Source organism: Rhyacophila brunnea, unplaced genomic scaffold, assembly GCF_057557595.1.
Source record: "Rhyacophila brunnea isolate RB1 unplaced genomic scaffold, BYU_Rbru_1.0 scaffold_9, whole genome shotgun sequence".
Lineage (NCBI taxonomy): Eukaryota > Metazoa > Arthropoda > Insecta > Trichoptera > Rhyacophilidae > Rhyacophila > Rhyacophila brunnea.
In genome coordinates this window covers 9489918-9513753 of record NW_028233361.1, presented here as the reverse complement: position 1 = coordinate 9513753, position 23836 = coordinate 9489918, and the positions used below count along the sequence as shown (strand labels likewise).

The 23836-nt window shown below is 33.1% G+C and overlaps 1 protein-coding gene across 1 annotated transcript in view; it reads left to right on the top strand.

Annotated features, from left to right (window-relative positions):
* LOC147063233 (adenylate cyclase type 2-like) overlaps positions 1-23836 on the top strand; it is a 485865-nt gene that overhangs the window by 382252 nt on the left and 79777 nt on the right. Inside the window, 1 exon segment of the mRNA XM_085959766.1 lies at positions 18555-18682. Coding sequence (XP_085815892.1) covers positions 18555-18682 — 128 coding nt within the window.

Below are 23836 nucleotides of genomic sequence, written 5' to 3'. Positions count from 1 at the left end.
AGATTATCTACAACGTTTAAGGAATGTCCAGAATCATGCTTTGAAAATGCAATAAAAGCTCCATTTTGACCTACGCTGAGCATGTCCCCCCTTATTTTTGACACGACATTTCACGATTAAGTGTAATACGGCGAACTGTATATGTACAAGTTTCCGGACACGGCTTTATAAAGTGGTTTCAGTTTCGCTGCTATCTTTGAATTAAATATATTACTACTTTATGCCCAGATTATGGATACATAATTTTGAAGATATTATACGTCCTACTATGTGAAAAAAGATAGTTAATTAAATTGCTCCTAGGTTACGACTTAAAACATTATGCCCGAGTAGAATTAGGTCAGCCAATTAATTCTATAACAAGACAAAGTCATACGAGTTAGTCAGTTGCCTTGATACTTAAAACAAACGAACTTTAGTCGTAGTTAGTGATAATTTTAATGATTATTTAAGTAAGTTTCATTCTATATTAAAATAGTATTAGTAGAAACAGAGTTAATATTATTATATACTGGTAATCCTTTAAGGAAGGCCATATTGTAATAAAATAATTCGAAAATTTAAGAAAGTATTAATTATTGTCCTGTGTATATTTTTTCCTGAACTTGCAAAACATTAATTATTAACATACTAATCAGAAATATAAAACAAATAATTAATTATAAGATAAAAAGAACTTTTTATATACAATGTTTTTAAATTTTCTGTTGAATCATATAAACTTGACTTGACTTATACGATTAAAAAAATTTGTACGTGACAGAAATAATACTGAAATGTCATATTGATTTCCATAGTAACGCACGTATATATTAATATTACTAATAATTTAGTTGCTAGGACCCACTTAGCAACCAATAATAGTTTTACTTTTTACGGATTTCTTCCGAAATAACTTTTCATACAAAATAGAATTAACTGTAAATGAATTCAATTCTACTTAAAGATCGCTAAAAGTATTAAAAAATGCATTGGCATCGTGTTCTGATATATTCTAAAAGTTTCAAATGTCTAGCAAGGCGGGAAGTTAGTTAAAAATCGATGGCGAGATTTGCACCGGACAAACAACCACCGGACAAATAAGAATACGAGCTAAGAAAAACGTTGTAATAAAATACATGTATGTACCTACCTAGATATAATATATTTTGTGGGTGTTAATATAATGTTAATGTCAATAAAGCTTATTATCGATATAGGTACTTTATTAAATTAAGAGTCAAACCTATCAGGCACCATTAACGAGGGGTGCAAAACTAGTCAATGCGCTCCCCAAAGACACATTTTCAGTGATGTGATGTGTAATTTATTTTTGAAACTTTATTTTACTGTTAAAATTTCTATGTTTTTTTATTATTTTTTCTTCTTCTCTCTTGTGAGGGTAATATTTTGTTATAATGTAAATCTCATCTCATGAACGCCCTGAATTTTGATTTGTTACACTGTTTTGTTTTTTTAAATAAATAAATATGAAACTGGGCTTAAGTTCCATTTGATAGGAAACATTCCAGATTTTTAAATACAAATTAGTGTATGTGAGCATATTATATTCTTCTTAGACTTGTGAATTATTAAAGTATACTCACACAATAAAATTAAAATTAAAATTGATTTATTTACATACAGTGAATAGAAGAAGTCATACTAATTACGAATTCAAGACGTTCACAACATAACATTTAAAACAGCATAAAAAGTAAGAAATAGACGTTGTGTTATAAAAACAGTATACCCAGTAAATAATACAAAAAATATAAAGTAGATTGGTACATGGAAGAAAAATTAGCTATGTAGATCTTATTTTAAGAATTAATAAAGCAACGTCCACCCATACTAATCCTCACGTTGGTGGAATATATCAATATCCAAAACGATTTTGTTAAAAAGAGATATTGCCCTCACAATTGGTATCATATGCATCTTAGGAGAAGAAAAAATTAACTGATGCTACCGATTTACAAAATAGTTATCAGGTGCACACAAATGTAAATGCTACCAAGAATGTCAAAGTTCTCATTTTATACCGCGTATAAGCCGGAAAAAATACGTGTTTAATCGAAGAATTAAAAAAGTTTATATCGACCAGAATCGAGTTTGATCACCTTTGTTGTTTTAGTAAAATTAATATAATGTCTTTCTACTGTGATTTAACTCTACATGAGTTAAAACCATTAAAATTCAATTTCAGAATACTAAAAATTAAATTATGAATGCATGTAACAGTGGCGCTAGTGAGTGTTGGCATTTTGATTATTTGTATTGTCTTACTAAACTAGTTTTAACATGCAAACAGAAATCAACCGCAATTGTGTTGGGTCGCGATTTTTCAATGCATGCTGATGACATTTTGATTCAACGAAGCAAGAGACCTCAGTGACGGTGTTTTGCGGGGCGGAGCGAGCAGTATGCACGTAGTGTTCACTTGTTTAACAATCATGTCGCACCCCGCTCCGCAAAACGCTGACACGCTTACGTTTATATTAGCTATAAATACGGAAAACATATGTATGCTGGTAAAATAAAATACTACGTAATATACTAATTGATTGTAAAATAAACCATTATTATTATTGAATAATAGTGCAAGTGTGAATTACTTATAGTCAAAATCATAGTTTATTCCATAGATAATTGAATACACGAAGTAAAATAGGAACTATAATATAGTTCAATATTTGAAATTAATGTCAAATAAGTTAAAGTTATGTACGCAGAAAATATTTATGTGCCATCGGTTACGCGTTAATAATTACAAGATAAAAAGAATTTTTTATATACAACGTTTTTAAATTTTCTGCCCTTTATTATGCTCAATATGCGCAAACTTGTACTTGATATGAAGTAAATAAAAAAGAAACAAATATAGAAAACTGAAATGTCATTTTGACATTTCATTTTCATTTCCATAGTAACGCACGTATATATTAATAATTTAGTTGCCAGGACCACCCCCTTAGCAACCAATAATAGTCTTTTACTTTTTACGGATTTTTCTGAAATAACTTTCCATAAAAAACAGAATTAACTGAAAATCAATTCGATTCCGCTTACTCGTCGCTTTAGGATTTGTTTCCCGAATAGACCAAATGTCAATTTTTCAGGAGACGAAAAACAAATTTCATTGTCGTATATTGAAATATCAGTAGATGTATCAATCATTCATTCAACACTGTATGATTGCAACATTATCTAAGAATAGATTCCAAGAATAATATACTGGTATAAATCAATAAATGCACAGAAAATGCGTTTTATTTACAAGTACTCGTTCTGGATATTCGGGAAATTTTGAGCGCTCTCTCAGAATAATGGATATTCGGGACAAAACAAGGACGTTCGGGACTTAAGACCGTAGCGTATTGCTGCACGGCCCACGGATTACTGAGTGGTCAAAAAGTACGCACCTCAAATGTTATTTTTATTTACACGATAATTGCTAATGATTACTTTTACTATTTAAATACTTAATGATCGTAATAACCCAAGTTCATAGGTAATAATAACATGCGGCATTCGTTTTTTTCGGTTTTTTTCGTAATAAGTAATAAAATAGTTTTTAATAATCTTTTTTTATTATTCAACGAATAATTCACAAGATTTAAGAATGTACCATTCTAATTATTGAACATACATAATTTTGAAAAACACTTCTGAGAAAATATATTATAACCAATAGAAAAAATCTTTTTGAAAAAAGTAAGACACCCGGCAGGAATCGTCCCTGCATCTCCTGGGTTTACGACCCAGTCCACGAATCATCCACTATGCCACGAGGTGACATACTTATGACGACAAACTTTAACTATTGGCCTTTTAATACCTGCTCATCAATATTCTTCCAAATCAAGCGACTATCGGCGATCGGTTTTTGTTTATTAAATAAAAGTAGGTATCTACTACTTCAATTACTAACCGACGTCACGGATTTCTCCAATATTTTATGATGGTACTTACTCGTACTTGCTAACAATTTTATATTAATACTTTTCCAAAAAAAAAAAAAAAAACTATGTATATAATATATCTGTATATTATTATATCTATATATTTCTATAATTAACAATTAAACTTATTACAAACCACCAAATAAATATTATATATTTACTATTGGAATGACAACACAAAATAATAGCATCTATAAATTAATTACCATTGGGTGCTAATATTAGGTAGATACCAATATCCTAAGTATATAATATTCACCAAATAAATAATTACTAACATACATATTAAATTAAATTAACTATCAGCGCATTCAAAAATAAATAATAGCATCGCCTTTATTTTCATAGAAATACCTAGATTAAAAGTAAAATAAAGACAAACAATGTTTGATTAAAAATAATTTGAAATAATAATTATTATTTACGTCATAGTAGTTGCCGGGTCATACTGTAGAATTCATATAACCGTTGGGATTTTGTGTCATTTATCAAAACAAAATGCAGTTATTTAGGTTAAAATACTCACTTCCATAACTTTACTATAAGTTCAGGGCGAACTGGTGATGTATCAGCTATAAATGATCTCTTCAAATTTGATGAATTCACTATTAAAACAATAGTAACTTTAAAAACAATATCAATAAGACGAAATATGAAAGAGCACTCCGGACGGCCGAAAAATATGAAAGTGGGCGTGATTGTTTTAGAGCTAGACAGCGTGAATGTGGGAGCGAGATGCACGGCGTCAGCGCGGTTTGATTGTTAAAAGTCATATTCGGGAAATAAAAACTCAGCCAGAGATTTATTTCGACCGAAATTAACTTGGATATTCAGGTACGAATAGTTGGACATTCGGGAGAACAACACGGAGTAATTGTAACTTAACATGGCGTATTCGGGTTTTTCAAAAAAATATCTCTGTTCCTAGATAAAAATATATTGTTTTTATAAATGATTTCGGTAGAGTTCGATAAAAGAAATTGAACTGCATTAAAATGTCGATTTCAACAAAATGGATATTCGGGAAACAAATCCTATAGCGACGAGATGGCTAAAAGTATTAAAAGAATGCATTTGCATCGTGTTCTGATATATTCTAAATGTTTCAAATGTCTAGCTAGTCAGGAAGTTAGTTAAAAAACGATTGCAAGATTTTTACTGGATAAACAACTATACGACAAACAAGAATACGAGCTAATAAAAACGTCGTAAAATGGAATTTCTTCCAATATTCCAAAATTGTCTATAATATAAAAATTATAAAACTCGTAAGAAATCTTCGTAAAAATACCGTCACGACATCTCTTCATAATATTATATTATGGTTAGGTTAGGTTAGGTTAGGTTAGGTTAGGTTAGGTTAGGTTAGCTTGTTAGTTAGTTGGGCTATGGAACCAGGGAATACAAAAATACTGGGAAATGGGTTTGCCTTCTGGGTGAGGCTGAAACAAGTTCTAATTCTTACTGTATGCATCATCACAATACGCAAAAAAACATTTTGGTGATATTTGAGGACATTTGGAAGGCTTTGTATTTCTTGTCACAAAGTAAATTATTGGTCTAGTATGGCGACTGACTTCACATGTTTAAATGTCTATTTATTCATTATGTTTTGTATCACATAGTGCATCTTAAAAATGTAAACCAATCAGCATGAAAAAGCTGTTGCAATTTTTTAAACTAACTATAGGTACCTCCCCTAGCTGTAAAATATTTTTTAGGCTGCATATTTTGCAATATTTTATTTCGAGTAAATTAAAATTCAAAAGCAGGAAAAACTTTTAAAATCATTTGGCATACATTGAAGTTCTCCCTGTGGCCTGGGAAAATGTTATAAATTTAACACCACTACATCCACAACTGCCTCGCACTCTGCCCTCAGTGATATAATTCACACTATTGTAATGTAATCACAGCTGGTGCAGTCGGGCTATTATTAAGGTCAACTTAGACATGTCACTGTATTTTCAGTATAGTGCCCGTACTGTTCTGTCAGTGTCAGTTTCAATCTATTGTTACCGTGAGAAATTAGTCTTTCCGTATATAAATTACTTTAACGGGCAAAATCAAGCTTGAGGAATTAAGGGTATATTTTATAAACTTTGTAATAGAGACATTTGTGTCATTATCGTGATTTATCTTTTTTTCTTAAGCTAATAAACATTTTAAATAATAATATATATATATTTTCTATATCATAAAATGACGTTATTTAAAATGTTTTTGCTTCAGAATTTAGAATAACGCAATATAGTGTTTCGTCAGTTATCCGTGGTTATAATTTATAGGAAATTGATTACGCAGATTATTGTCAAAAAAAAGATATATTTTTTATCCAGAATATTTATTTTCTTTATTTTATGGTTACTGCATTATTGAGAAATCAAGAAACTTTCAAACTCAAGATTTAAATACATATTGTTTTTGTAATGTGACACTGCTTGGGTAATGGTTTTTTTAAGAGACTTGTGAATCTATCCACGCGTAAAATTGTTCAGATACGCTTCCTGTTGGGTCGCCAATGAACAATAATTATTCATTATTTAAACGTGGCTTGAAAACAACGCGGTATAGATGCTAAATTTACAAGGTATCTACTAACTGAGATGTGTAAATCAGAGATATTAAATCCCTCAATTTCTTTCGAAAGGTTCGGTTCCGGGTTCGGTGACAGTATAAAAATCGAATAAGGTTTGATTTTTGGGTTCAGTTCTGTTTCTTTTATGGTTATATTTATTGGTTTATGTTTTTTATATCTTTCACAAACACCGGTATTGGTATTTTCATACGGCATCGCAATCCCTAAATGTAACCACCGGAATTCTGCCATTTTTAAAAGGACCCGATTCCGGTTCGGGGTTCTCAAGATTCTGAATTCAGGATTCCGGTTCGAAAATGATAAACGAGTTGTCATCATTCTAGTGTTCGGTTTTGGTTCCATTTCCTACTAGGGTGGACACCGTGCTGCGTGCATGGCAGGGGCAATGGACCACCTCTTCTAATGGCAGACAAATGCATTTGTTTTTTCCTAATATAAAGTGGCCCATGGAGATAACCAGTTTGACTCCAGACCATTGGACTTCTCAGTTCTTAACCGGACAGGGTGGTTTTGCCTCCAAGCTCTTTCAGCTTGGCCTAATAGAATCTCCGACTTGCTTATGTGGCGAATTGCAGGATGCCGACCACATCCTCTGGGAGTGTCCCCACATGTCGGTTGAAAGGGAAAACCTTCTCAAGTCGGTCCGACCCTTGGTTGCACCAGTCGGCCATTGCGACTTGGTATCTACGAGGGAAAATTTCTCAGCTTTTAAAAAGTTTGCGGTATTTTACGCCGAACGAGAAGGTCTCTTCTCATCGAGAATTGGCCGTAATACATTATATCGAAGTAGGAATCACGCACATTCTAGTGTACGCCAACCAAGGTCGTGGGAAGTTGCTCCTGGAACATTTCCCGCATAAATTTGAAGAGCCCCTAACGTTCGTTACGCCTGCATAACGGGTGTGGAGACGTGGTGGGTGATGGAGGGAAAAGCAAGTTCTTGGGTATACCTATACAATTTGACTGCGCAAAGAAATGAGTAACTAATATGGTTGCTAGCACACCTCACCAGGACACTTGTTAATAATGTGTACTTGATTTATTACCTGTAGTGCGCTTTCTTGCCACAGAAATAAATTACTTTACATTGTTGTTTATGTGCACGTATAAGGTTGTAGGTGGAGCTTTTACGTCTATTTTAAATTTTAAAGCTTTCATTATTATGGTATACCCACAAAGTATAATATAATAATATCGTACTATATATATATATATATATAATATATCAATAATTCCCAATATTTTTCATGTCACGGAACACTTTTCAATATCTTTGCAGTATGTTGAAGCAGTGACGTCCCATAAGGGTAGGCAGGCCATGCGTCACTTAGGGGTGACACTTAATAAAAAGGGGAAAATGAAAGAAAGAATATAAATAGTATAGCTTTTGAAAGCAGTGACGGTTTTCCATTCAGCTGACGATGTCGATGGCTCAGTTATATAGTGCTACAACTCGGAATTAGTAGTTTTAAGTAATGACTCACCTACTCTTACTTGTAGAAAAGTGACATTATAATACTCGTAATAAGTAATATAAGTACTAAGTGGGATTTGAACCTACATTCTTATATGCTTTGACAATTAAGCAAACGGTACCTACTACTAATCATGACAACCTTTCCTAGCAAATATGTAAGGGTTTTTTCAAATGAAGTTAATATTAGCCATTTTTATGCATTTATATTTAGATATTAACAATGCTTATTTTGATTTAAGATGCTATCATAATCTATTCAATGTTTAGTTTTAATGTACCTACTTGCACTTGTTGTTAGATTTATTAGTTAACTTTTTTTTATTCAGTAAATAATACAAAATAGTTATGCTTTAAGAATGCAGCATTCGTTAATGAAAATAATTTGAAACACTTCACACATTGTCTGGGTCAAAGTCATACCTATTCCAGAAACTATACTAGATATAAATATAAAGATTTCTAGTTATACAAAATTTTATGTTGTAAAAATCAATATTTTTTTTAAAATTAAATATAAAATATATTAAAACTGTGACTTTTTCAAAAACCTTTTCGACACATGTTAAGGTATAGATATGACGATCTTTAGATCTGTATCTGTCAAATAAGATAGCTTCAATAAAAATACGGTAAATTCCAATAAGGTATTGAATCAGGAAATTCAATAGTTATTAACGAGTTTAATAGCAGTATGAATAAAATGAGTTAGTGATTTTAGTACTGGAAGTAATGCATAAAAATGGAAACTCAAATCTAAGTCAAATTTTAATTAAATTTTACTTTAATTTATTTCAAAAGTGTCAATAAGTTATTTGTAATTATTGAGAGTTAAAACTCACTTATCAAAAATTCAAAAATTAGTTTTAAATAGAATAGAATATTCTCACTAGTATATTGAAAAACTGTGAACAAAAACTACCTAAATTGAAGTAACTTGAAAAGTTAATATTTCAGAATGTCCTTTATATGAAAGCGACCCACTGTTTTACCGGTGGAGTCTGCAAGTAAGTAAACTGTAGGAGACAGTTTTTATTTTAAAAACTAGTTCTGAAGGAACCGAGAGAGGAAAGAAAGGAGAAAAATTAGTAGCAGTTTGACAGTTGAATTCAAGGCAACTTGGACATGAGGTAAATAAGTAGCCCACGAGTGTTGGTCTTTCCCAACTAAAATTGTTAAAGAGGTACCAAACATATGGGAATCTGAGAAAATTAAGCAAGTACTAAACTGATATTCCCTTCGCTCCAAGTCCAAAAAGGCAATTACAGGCTACAAAAAGAACACAATCCAGCACCAACTTGTAATTTCTATAAATATTTATACTTGTAAAATATTTAAAGAGAGAAAAAAAAATGCGAAAGAACGCCCATATATTTAGTGATAGGAATAACTTGAGTTTGGGTTTTCAACTCGACGGTGTATACTAACTTACCATTTAGCAGTCCGTACATTTATAATTAATAGTTAAGTATTTAATTGTTAATTATTAATTAATTGATTGAATACATTAATTAATGATCAAAATAAAAACTATTTAAATTTGATAAATTTACTATATTTTTTTTAATAAGAAAGTTATTTATTCCTTTCTATTCAACAAAACTGTGTACCAATAGTTTGATTATATCGACTACTGCTAACACAAACATGACATTTTTAATTAATCTAGAAAAAGGACCGATTAGGTCTGCGAAAAAGTATAAGTAGTATCCAACAATTGTTAATATTTATTAATTCAGACGGGAGTCGTTTTATTATGATAATAGGAGAATGACTATTAGAAATCAGAAAAAAAGACTAAAGTAGGTATTTATGGTTGAAAGAAGCAAAAAATGTGAAATTCCAATACCGTTTAAGAAATAATGAATAGTATTCTCAAACAACATGGATTAAAAATTGGAAATTTAGTAATTAAATCTTAGATCAGAACCGCAGGAACAAATTGGAATAACTTAATAAATTTAATTAAATAAATTTAATAAATTAACTTAAGCTCTGTCGTATTACGGCACAATAGTAATTTCTAACTAGAACGATCACAAATAGAATAATAATTAAATTATTTACTACTGCTCAATATTTGATCCAAGCGAATCCTATATATATAAAAAAACCTACCTGCTCAGTATGTTGGCAAGCAGTTTATTGAAATGAGAAAAATCATCACTACCTAGATAGTATGTATAGGAAAGTAACTCTTTTCTCTTTTTAAAATTGAAAAACATTAAATATTTCACAGCAGATACACAGGGATCGAACCTGTGTTGTTTTGTTTGAAAATCCATGCTATGTTTGCAACGAACCCAATTTAATTAATCAGAAAAAATATTAGCAACACAGCACAATAATAATTATAAGTATAATATCACTATTATATACCTATAATAAGTTAAAAATAAACCCGTCACCAACATTGAAATAACTAACTTATATAGTAATGCCGCAAATAGATCCGAGCGAATATTATAATAATGAAAAATCCTACCTACACGATAAGTTGGTAAGTAGACTTTCATAGAGAGACAAAGAAAACCCATCACACACAAAAATTCTTCGACAGGAATCGAACCTGAGTTGTGTCAATAATCACACCTACCCAACTTGAGGGAGACTATCTTCACATCGAGTTAAAAGGAACCCACAGCGTAGGTAATTAGTAAATTTCAATGCTGTCGATGATGGATGAAAACAGGAATCGAACCTGTGTTATTTCGATTGCAAAACCGAAATATTGTTTGCAACGCACAATTCAATTCATCAGAAAAGATATTAAAATAGGTAATCCCGCAACAAAAGTCGTGCGATGGATTATCTAATAAACATACAGGAACATAGCAACAATACGGCCCTGTATAAACGACCCGCATGATTCACTGTATTAATTAACCATATGTGAATCACACAACAATTTTAAGAAAACACTTCAATAAATTAAATCCACTTAGCTTTTTATTCTTCGCTCCGCTATTTCTTCTTGCTGGAACAATCTCGATATGTGGTGAGCTGATGATTGTTCTTCTCCACTCCCTGCAAATCCGGCAGGAACCGACGTCCGCTGCACCTCCAAGAAACGAGAACTTCTCTCCCATCCCACAAGACACGAACGCAAAATAGACAGTGGGTAGCAAGCTATAGACAGGTTTGCAAAGAACATTAGTATTGAAACACCAATTAATTAATACAAAAAAAAAACGGGTAAATATTTCAAAAAACGTGCCGTAATCGAAACGACACCAAAAATAGCGAAGCACTATTTATCATTTTAAATACATATTTAAAATGCTTAAATGGTTTAACTATTAAAAGTTTAAATATTGAAGAGGGCAAAAAGTGAAAAAGAATGTTGCTGGTCGCACGGTTCGTCAAGGTAGATCAACTTCCAGTGAGAAGTTGTAACAAAATTAATTACCCGTTCTAGAAGGTAATTAACGAGCCGTGTTATAAAAAGTAACAACATTCGGCAAAAAATTCCGACCCCACAGAACATCTATAGGCATTAGGCATGAACAAATGTGTATAAAATATCACAAATCCGAACAGAAAAACGAGCACTGGAACACTTTCAGATTAATAATTGCAACAACAAAAAAAGCCGCGCACAAACTGTAATGAAATATTTTTTTTTTTTTACATATTCCGAACAAAATACACACGCGGTCGAAAAAATAATGCATCACGCTGTGAGTCACTTGTAACAAATTCGTCGCATAGACGCGGGCAAACAAAAATCCTCACGGTGGGTCGACACTGTAAAGCTATCGACACTCGACACAGCGTGCAATGAAAAAAATGCCCCACTTGGTTCGCCACTGTCAAGCAGTGCTCGAAATGGAAAATTTTACGAACAGGAACGCTCAATAATTTTTCAAAAATGTGCAATATTAGATATAATATCTGTAATATAAAAAAATATCTTAGTTTTACATAATGTACTTTATAAAACATTTTCCTCATCACCTTCGCCCGAATCAGTTGTTTGTAACATAAAAAATATATCATAATATAAGTTTACGAAATCGTTTACTAAAAAATACATCATTCATAATAATAATAATTATACAAATAAGTATACCTAAATGTAAGTATATGAATCTTATTGGAGTAGAAAACATAAAAATATATGAAATAATGGACAAACCAATACAATTGTCCATTTGTTTCGTCAGTAGTTTGAATAAAAACATGTAAATAAGTGTAAATGGAAACATGAGTGAAGATACTTTATCGTTATTGATTTTTAGGTTTTCACCACGTGTACTTCTTCCTTCTTTCCTCGATATCATATAATATCTCTTGATAATGGCCTCTGCAACAAGCCCGAAACGTCGAGCAAAGAATGAAGAATTACACACGGTGAAAACCCAAAAATCAATAACGATAAGGTATCTTATCTTCAAGTCTCAAACAGAAGATAAGTACATTGGTTAAACCAAGTTACATGCTACTTTATTTAAAGCTAGTACCTTAATTGGAAATATTTTGATTAAACAATTTTTTAATCACATCAAAATTTATCATGTACGAAAAAGTAGGAGCATGGTTCATAATAAATTAATTTAATAAAATTAAGCACTTAATGAATACACCAGTTTTACGAATGTAGCATTCATTATTAAATATGCATAATTTTAAACAACCCCAGACTTGTAGATATTAGAAAAAAATATTCAAATATTTACACCATGTGGGCATGTGGGATAATTTATTCTAATAGGTTTCTGATGTTGTTGAAACTATTAATTATTATGTTAGTAAATTCCCATTGGATTCCTCTATGATTTTATTTAAATGTATGCTACCTCTTTTATTTCGTCAACATCTATCGCATGAGTTTTCGCAATGTATTATTTGCTCAATGCAATCTATATGTTATGTATTATATAATATATAGGTGCATATGAGGGTGAGAAGAAACACGTCACACAGTGATGTTCCTAAACAAAATGCCGCGTCAATTTTTCTACAGTATTTTAAATCTCCCTATGAGACTCAATTACCTCTGTAATAAGGAATCTGTTCTATGAATATATAACAAAAAATACCTTTGCGATAATAGGTATATGAAATTAATAACTAATACGTAATATTTATTCGCTTTTTATGTTACTAGGTATAAGATAGAGTTTAGACACTTACCCAAATCACCGGAGTGGAAGGTACTATTCGATACCCAACTTCTATAGGGAAACAACTCAAAATACATTGTTCTAAGATTTCGTCGTTACCACTTGGCAATACCTACACAGTTTTGTTATTTTTACTCATTTGTACTCTGCTATTATTGTACAGTAGGTACCTATATAAAAATCCTTAGTACTATCATAGTACCACTATGTTTGTGGTTTGCATAGTATGCGACAAGTTTCTCCAATCACAAGACAAACAATAATTCAAAACACCAACAAAAACTCACAATCAATAATTATTATAGTAACTACTTGATTTAGGTGGGTATGTACTTTTTTATAATTATTATGGTTTTATAAATAAATACTACGACGATGTAAACGACCACGACCACGACCTCTTGTTAGTCTAGGATTGCTGTTTAAACTAATATTTTGTAAGAAAATTTATTCTTTCAAAGCCCTCAAATCAAAAATTACATGTGCTATTAGTTATTGTTTATAAAACCTTTTTTTGAGACAAAAAAATCTCTTCCTTACGTCACATTTCTGTGGATTTGGGAGCAATAAATCTTCAGCGACAATATTTTTTTTAATGCACAATAGGTAGGATTCATTGTATTATTATTGAATAGTAAACAGCTTTGCTACGTAGAAGTTTTGTGAAACAAAAAATATGAACTAAGTAGGTACCTACCTATATTGATTTAATGATTTATTTCAAAGGACCGTATTACTATGGTTATTTTAATATCCTCAACAATATATTTTTTCCATTAGCTTTATTTTCTGTATAACATGAAGGATAGGTAAAGAGTTTAGGTAGGTACCTACCTACGAGTATTTTTTCACTGCGAAGTATTTCTGCCGAACTAAAACCGAAATAAAAAATAAGAGTAGGTACCTAGCTCAGCATGATATGGGTAATACTATGAACGTTTAAATGTGTTCGTTCCCCCTGATGAAGATGCCCATACACGCAAAAATTGTACAGAGACCACTGACATTTTAATTTACTTGCACAATAGCGTTATTAAACCTCCTCGGTTGTATATCGCTCCATACCGATGGGAAGACACCTTGTTGGTTGCATACCATCTAATATCAACAGGTCGACTAATGAACGGCCTCGATTGTCTTATGATGTATTGTGAAAACTATGAATGCGTCAAGCCTACCTAGTACCTAAAGTTAGCTATCCTATATTTTACGCAATCGTCAATCGGACAGTTATTGTTTTGTTTCTTCCATCCATTTCTCTCCCGTTTCATTCCATAAAATATTGTGACTTCCACTCCCGTATTGATTACAAATTTAATGTACTCAAAATCATAACTGTTTGGGAACCCGCGATTTACACTCTTACCCAAGTCAGCTAAGCCCTGTGGTTCATACCAAAGGGTCTAAAATCCAAGTCTAGGTAGATACCTACACAGAGGTAATTTATTTAGTCATAAAACATTAATTAACAAATGAATTATTTTTCACAATACCTATGTAGATATTTCATGTGTTTTAATTGAAAATCAAAAAAAGGTGCGTAATAATTTAACGTTATTATCGATATTAGTAGTAGGTACCTACCCTAAATAAATGATGTATTTTGTGATTTTGTCTACAAGCAAAGCAAAGCAAGCAAAAAAAACTTGTTGAATAGCACTGAAGAATAGAATAATATACTATTATCTCATATTGTCTTAAAGAAAACGGAAGAGAGCAATACAGTCATGTAAGGGTGCTTTCTTCAATAAAAACTGTATTTTTTATTATCAGGCATGGGTTGTCTAGAAATGCATTGTTAGGAAAAAATATACCTAGATGCATTTCTAAGAAATTTGCCTTACTGTGGCACCCATTTGTATCGACATGTACGAATTATTAAAAATCAGGGGTAGTCAACAAGTAAAATCATTGTTTAATAAAAAGATTTTTTTTTTTTTTTAATATATTTATATACCAATTCATATTCCTCAATTTCAACACAATCTGAACCGGAACGCCATATTAAATATTCTGATGAGGCTCGAGAATTTTATGAGACATCTCGCTATCAGGATTCCACGAGAAGGAACGGTAGATTCGAGGAATCCACGAGACGGAACGGAATTGTCAACGAATTCACGAACCGGAACGGCGCTCCGGGGCGTTCCGCTCCATTCCGAGCGCTGTGTCAAGGTATAGATAATTACAATACTAGTGTGTACCTATAACATTATTACTTCTGGACTAGCTCAATAAATAACACAAATGGCGGTATAGCATAAGAATTCCCATCATAACCGAGGGTCGTGAATACCTTGACATCGGTTCGGAATAAATCCTCCAGGTTCCAGCACTTCAGGTCAATAATGTTACATTTATTATTATGTAATTGTGTAAAGAGGCGCCATCTTGGCCAGATTTCTCCTTACGGCATAATTAAATACACGGGACATATCAGGACAAGAAAATAATAAAACCGTTTAAGTACGTTCCAGAATGGACCCTATGCAAATTTATTGAAAACAGTAGAATCGACAGGTCACACGCGGATAAACCGCAGAAGTATAATAATAAAAGTTACAATTAGACTCGAACAAATGCCAAATACCTAACAACACAACTAGAGTTTTCTGTGGGGAGTTATTACGAGGTTAAAACAAGGAATCTAATCCTGTATTCAAGTGATACAATGGATACCTGTTGCAGGAGTTCGCCATGTTGGCCGACGGCCGACCGAAACCGTCTCGCACGTACAAAACGTGACTGCACTACGCCAGATCTGGATCAAGACTGCACTTCGCTGCGACGCGCACTTCTTGCAGGGCAACGCGCAGGAAGATACCATCTTAAGAATTCTTTCCGCTCAGTTCTGCCACGTCAATGATACAAAAATATATCCGGCAATAAGTGTCTAGTGTTCAAACGTAATTTATCCTTAGATACGGGAATAAATTACGTTACACACATCAGAGAATAAACTAATAATAAAGTAACCATAAAATAATATGAAGTGGTCGAATGAGATCCCTTAACAAACATAGATTTTAAAAAGTTTTTTTGTATTATTTTAATTATAAATTGTTTTACACTGTAAGTTGCGTATTCAGCCGCTATGTGCTTTAAGTAGATAGAGTCAGGATACGAAATGGACCGCTGCGCGCCGGAGCACCGTTCTGGTTCATAAAATAAAAAAATAATTTTAGTATCTGAGCTAGATAGGCAATATAAAAAAAATCTAACACACTTATTTTTATAAAATATAGATAAAGTTAGATAACTATGTAATATTTTCAGATAAATTATTGTGCATTCCGGTTTGTAAGTGCTGGACAGAGTAGGTATTCGCTTTAAGATATTTTCCACTGAAATTTATACATTTAAACAACATTGTATTACGCAAACTTTCGTTTATTGTAAGAATATAATATTATTTTGGTTGTACTGTTGACACGTTAAACTATCTCAGGAATTATTGTTACATACTGGATAACAAATAACTGTTTCTTCATTAGGTATGCCTTTGACACATGTACATACCAGTATGCTACGTATATTACGTCCACCTGTGGCAAAGATTGATATATTGTATTGTCATATTAAGTCAGAAGACAGCACAGTATTGGAGTCGTTGGATAATCAAAATGACATTTACGTTTTGTAATATAAAGCAAACGAGAGCTTTTGTGTAAAGCTTCAACCGATGTAAAGCTACCACTATTTAAAAAGCTCAAGTTTCAATGCTTACACAAAACAGTGGAAGAGAACGTACAATTGAATCTAAAATAAATACGGCACTTTGAAAATAAATACAGTTTGTATAATTCTCATTTGAAGGAAACTCTATAGTCGTCAATTCCACAAAGTAAAGAGGGAAAAGGAAAATTTGAAAATATTTAACAGAAAGAATAATAATAATTGTTATTTCAGATTCACAATACAATAAATTAGCCAATCTTTCATTTTACCTTTTTAAATAATATGTATTTTGTTTCATGGCTAAAATTAGATGAGAGTTTTATTAACAGCTTGTATTATGCAGCAACTCAATCTTTTATACCCACCAATATGTACACAGAACAGATTAAGGCGATGTCTTTACCTACCAGAGTCACCTAGCTGAAAAAAACGAAGCTTGCAATTTGAGACATTTTTTTTTGATAATTTACAATTTCAACTGTATTAATTATTAAATATGTATATTAAAAAGGAAAATATTTTTTATTTCAAGTCAAAGATAAACTTAAAAAGTGCCTCTGGTAGGTAAAAACATCTTCGTAATAAATAGAATAATTCCGATAGGCTATATCCCGATACATTTTGAGGCAGAGTTTTGAATGTGTGTGTCGTACGAAAATTAGCCACGCATTATATATGTGCAATTGCAACTTTCAATATATCAATATTAAATGAGCGTCATTGCATAAACCAAGAGCAGTTGTCAGTATTCGACGTATTCTTGACACGTGTTTAAGTTTATTCCGTTTAACCGTATTCTTCCGCACTTGATATCGATGCCTACTTCTCCATACCCGTTAGGTATTTTAGTTCCCATTATTTCCATTAGTTCCCTGTATGTAATGTATTTATTAAATTATATATATTAAATAAAAAGTAAGTTAATAATTAATTAAATTATTTTATTCTTGACCTAATATGAGGTATTTGGTGATAATTTTGAGCTGAGCGAAAGAAATCTAACAATTATTATGCTTTAAGGGGAAGGGCTATGCTATTCTGTTATTTTATCTTATTTAAGGGTGAGGAGTTCAAATAAACAAAAGATGCCTATATTTGATAGCATGACCTTCGCAAGTGGGAGGAAAGCTGAAATGCATCTACCCTAAGAGCCAGGGCTTAGGTGGAGCCCAGTGTAGCGAGTCGACTAGATAAGTTAGTTAAACACACATTAAAAATTTGCTCGAATACATAGAAAAGAAAGATAGTATCATGCAGCGCTATGTTACTTCTAAATTATAACATTTTAAAATATGTTGTGCGATACAATTTTTGATTTTTGTGTGTGGATACTCCACAACTCTATAGTTCAAGTGGATGTATTAAAATACAAAAAAAAAATACTTAATTTTACTTCGTTGAAAAAGCCATTGTAGAGCATCATACTGTTTTTAATCTAAGCGATAGGTAGTAGGGCCAGCCAAATATCCTGGCCTGGGAACTATCCTGGGAAAGCTGACAGTGTTCTAATAAACAGGACAAAAACAGTACTGATCGTTATAAAGTTTAGCGGAATTATTGCCTACTACATATTGCGTTTTATATTAATTGATACAATGTCTTTCCGCTATGATTAAAATTGACAGTTAATACCAACCAGTTAATAGCAAACAACCACGCATGGTTGTCCAACCTCTGACCTATATCATATATTGTATATCTATACCTAATATCTATATTTATTTTTGTTACAGGAGAATCAATGTATGCGGATAAAAATTCTGGGCGATTGCTACTACTGCGTATCAGGGTTGCCAGTATCCAGACCCAACCACGCATACAACTGCGTTAATATGGGGCTGCAAATGATTGAAGCTATCAGGTTTGTGATACCAAATTATTTTAGATTTCCTAGCGATTGTTTTAGAGCATTTATTTCATCAGCTCCTCACTTCCACCACTTTACCCAGTGCGTTATTTTCAAGTGTTATTTCCGTAACTTAAGAACCTTTGAGATGAAACTTCAAAAAGTTGGTACCTACAATATAGCCTAATTATCAAGTCTTATCAATACCAATTGGTTATTTATTTTTTGACTTATAACCAGAGCGTTGGAGCGGAGCTCAAAGCAGGTGCACGGAGCAATGGAGCAATGAGCTTTTACCCGGAGCATCGAAAGTTTGTTCTCAATCCACTACTCCGGATGTTTTTTTTATTATTAAATTTTCTTCCTAAAATTCAATGAAAATATTGTATTTGCCACTTTGCAATACTGGAATTATTTGAAATACGGCAACACTGCCGAATGAACAATAGCCTCAACTTTTTGACAGAAGAGGAAGAGGTAGATAGTGAAAGACGATTCGCTTTCGGAAATTTTGTTTAATATAATTAATAATGAAAGGACGAATAGAAAACCTAATTTCAAAATTACTTTTTTCTACGTTTAAGAAACAAAAGCCCAAATTCCGAAAGCCGAAATCCCGAAGGCCGAAATCTCGAAACATAAAACATTTCAAACAGTAATATTTGCGCAATCTTGACACTTATCTTGAATTGCGCAATTTTTTTATATTTTTTCTTTCTTTATATTTCTTCTATTTTCGGGATTTCGGCATTCGGGATTCTGTTCATTCGGGATTTTGGCCATTCGGGATTTTAGCATTCGGGATTTCGGCATTCGGGGTTTCAGCCTTCGGGATTTCGGCTTTCGGAATTTAGGCTTTCGGGATTTCGGCCATTCGGGATTTCAGCATTCGGGATTTCGGCCTTCGGGATTTCGTCCGGCACCAGGTGCACGTATTAGATCCCGGAGCAGAGAAAATCAAAAAAAGGGTCCGCTCCAACCCTCTGGTTATAAAAGAACAAACGTAAACGTACAGACATACCATTAGAGAGACAGTCAACCAAATTAATGTTATTAAGTAGTAATTATAAATTATAAAATAATACGTTTTATTATGTCATCTACCCATCCCTATTACTTTGACCATAGACAAGCTCAATATAACGATACGGCTTTTATAAATTGATCGCTATCAGATACTAAATAATAAATTCAACTGTCTAATACCGCCATCTGAAAAGAGCAGGGCCGCTATTAGGTTGACTATAGCTTACAACTATTAGGTATACGTAAAAATAGGCTGCTAGAATAATCTACACTCGGCCGAGCCCATACTGTACTGAGGAGAGAAGATAGAAATTTATTATTTTTGTTACACAGAAAATAATGAACAGCGTTTGAAAACTACTGAAATAAATGTGCAAACATTTTGTCGATTTCAAAAACAATGAAAGTCTATAATATAATATGTATTGATATTATCAAAACAAGATATCGGAAAGGATAATTGGGGTGCTGGGGATTAAAACGATATAAATTAATGTGATCAATGTAAAAAAATAGTTAAGAGCAGTTTTCACATAAATACCTACATCTGACTGTGTATGAAATATGCGAAAGAACACTAAAAAGTAAATAAAATTATCTTGTATTGGTCAGTAGGTATGTGAGAATTGTAATGACAGGTAATTTTATTCTATTAGTAGAACTGTTCTCCATAGATAAAATACAATAATAATATTATTGTGTATGCAAACTGATTTAAGCTACAAGGTGTTTTGAAAACTCATGCATACGACGGTATACTGTGTGACTTAAATGTAAAGACCTAATTGCACCAGAAGATTTGCAGACTCAATCAAATTCAACGATCGTCGTCTATAGATTACCTTTTTAGCAAAATAGCAAGCTATGGAGCCTAATGATAGTAGTGTATTAGAACAGTAGTGTAGTAATAGAAGTAAAACAATTGCAAATATCCAGGTCTTGAGATCTAATCGGGAATCAAACCCGGAGCCCAGCGCCTTACGTTCTAGACCAGTGGTTCCCAAAGTTGACTGGGCTCCGACCCATCTAACAAAAATTTCCAATCTTGAGACCCACCTCTTAGCTGTCTTAGAGAAGAGAGGGCATAAATATTCGTAATGCTCAGATTCCCTAGTGGCGAGTCGTGGAACTACTTAATGCTGTCTTATTTGTTCTAATTGAAATGAAAAAAATATTTTTTATAAGTGTTACCAATATGAAGGAAAGACTGTTGAAATAAGAAACATAACTTAAATAAAAAAAAATATTACTTAAATACCTACACCTGAAAGGTTTTTTTACAAAGTTATTTCAATGGGAAGGATGTACCTATTTGTTTCCCTTTTTTCTTCATAACAGTTTTAGCATCAACTTCAACGTTGGTTACTTTTAATCGCAGTGAGTTTGATATATCCAATTTTTTTCAGTATTTAGTTTTAATGTTCACCATAGCCGAAAATCCGACCTCACATAGATATGAGGTAGTAAAGAGGAGGAGGACTTTCATAGCTTCATCGAACAGGCAAGGATAATTATCAGCAACTGAGAGCCAGAATTTCGTTAACTGTTGAAACTATTTTTCAGTGACGTATCTTCTGATAAATCAATGAGTTCTTCACTTGCTTTTGTTGACATACTAGTTGGTAAGTCGTCTTGAAATGGGTTACAAAACCAACGCAACGAATCAAACTTTTTCATCTTTTCCCCAAAATAGTCGTCAAAGTTATTTATTAACAGTGATCATCATCATCATCATTAGCCGGGGTCAATCCACTGCTGGATGAAGGCCTCCCCAAGCTTTCTCCAACTCTCTCGGTCCTGTGTCGTTCGCTGCCACGTATTTCCGCCGAACTTTACCAGTTCGTCAATCCAGCGGCTTTTAGGGCGACCCTGTGGCCGTTTCGTACCCCTTGGGTACCATTGGATGACGGCATTTGTCCAGCGGCCGTCCTTTCGGCGAGCAATGTGCCCCGCCCATCTCCATTTCAGCTGTTTGGCAACGTCTTTTACATCGCGTACTCTTGCCTGCTTCCTAACCCATTCGTTTCTCTTACGGTCCTTTCGCGTGATGCCCAACATGCACCTATCCATGCCTCGCTGTGTGACTCTTAACTTTTGGACATCTCTCGTGTTGAGGGTCCACGTCTCGCAGCCATACGTGAGCACGGGTAGCACACATTGGTTGAACACCCTACGCTTAAGACATAATGGTAGGTCACTCTTGAAGATACTATTCAGACATCCGAAAGCACTCCATCCCAGCTTTGTTCTTCGAGCAATTTCATCGTGCATGCTTCCGTCTATGGACACCTGCTGTCCGAGATAGATGTAGCTGCTGACTTGCTCGAGTTGGGTGCCAGAAATACAGATAATCGCAGGGTCCGAAAAACAGTTCCTCATCACTTTTGTCTTTGAGACATTTATCTTTAGACCGACCGTTTGACTGACATCCGCGAGTTCTTGCATTCTACCTTGGAGGTCTTTCGGGTCTTGTGAGAGTATAACAATATCATCTGCAAAGCACAGGTGACTGAGGTGCTCTCCGTTAATTGGAACACCTTTTTCCTCCCAATCAAGTTTCCTAAATAAATCCTCAAGAGTAGCGGTGAATAGTTTAGGTGAAATGGTATCACCTTGCCGGACACCTTTGTTAATGGGGAATTTACACGACCGTTTGTGGAGTTTCACGCATGCTGTGGCATTACTGTATATACTGTGATAACAGTGATAAATAACTGAAAATTTCAGACAGTACGTTCATCTTAGGCTGCAATTGGTTTTCAATAATAAAAGTTTCAAGTGTTTCAAAATAATCATACTTGCCATTCTCAATACAACTCTTCCACAACATAAGCTTTTTCATGAACGCTCGAATTTTATCGTGAACTGCAAAAATGTCTGATCCGTTTGATCCTTGCAAATACAAATTAAGGCGTTGTATGGCGGCTACCCATATCTTCACATAGTTTTTTTTAAATAGGCGGGCTTGTAAGGGTTTTGTTTTAATATAATTTACAATTTTGGAGCTAGCGCCACAATGGGAGCCACCTAGGCTCCAATTACCCGAATGTCAACTACTTTGAAGGTTGATAAATAACGCAACCAAACCATTTTAAACCTTGATTCTGAAACTACTAAACAAAAATACATGTATCTGGCTATACAATGGACACAAAATATGATAAAATAAGTAAAATTTTAAGTACTTACGTTGATGTTTATGTATTGTAAATTGATATAAGGACCTAGCCCAAAACACACTTCCACTCGCCACGCGCGTGCACGTGCCACTAAGCAGCCGACAGCGATCGACAGGCTTAGACGACGATTGACGAAGATGTTTTGGTTATTTTCGAGTCATTTTAGTTTTAGATGGTACCTGTTTTGCAGTCGCTCCCATTACCCCACGCTCCCCTAATAGTTATATTATTCCAACAGACTGCTCTGTATGAAAACATTAGATTACACTACTTCGATGTATGTGTGTAAAAGTGTTGTTATTATCATTTTAGCAACGTATATAATTTATTTTGAATGTTTTGGCCTGATGTGACCTTCTTAGAATACTAAAAGCATTAATAAGCATGAAGGAATAACAGTATTTTTCTTCGAATAGTAATAACTAATCATACTAATTAGCATTGGATGCACTTGAATAATATTGTCGTTTACTCATTTAATCGTTTTACTTACTTAAGGCTATACTTCAGTTGAGGCATGGTCTAAAAAGAAATGACGCGTGCCGAACGAAATATAATTTGTCATAAAAATCCAACATGCGTCCCTTTAATATTATGTTTTTTTGTCATATTATTAATAATAATAGTATATTCATTGACTTGTTTTTTTTAAGTAGATACGTAAAGTTTTTTAGTCACCTTTACACGATTTAAGAATATTTTCATCCGACGCCATGACAAAACAAATCGACGTGCGCACACGGTCTCCGATTGGCGACGAGTGAGAAATTTCGTCGCACCTACTGTTGAAAATTATTTGCCGTTTAACTGAAGTACTCTCTTAACGTTGTCTTCGATTTACTAGAATATAAAAATGAGTGATTTATATTATTAGATTTTTCATTATAATATAACAGCAGTTCCAAGCTTTCTACTATTGTTATTAGTGGTAACAATATAATTCTATGAAAAGTATTACAATCCA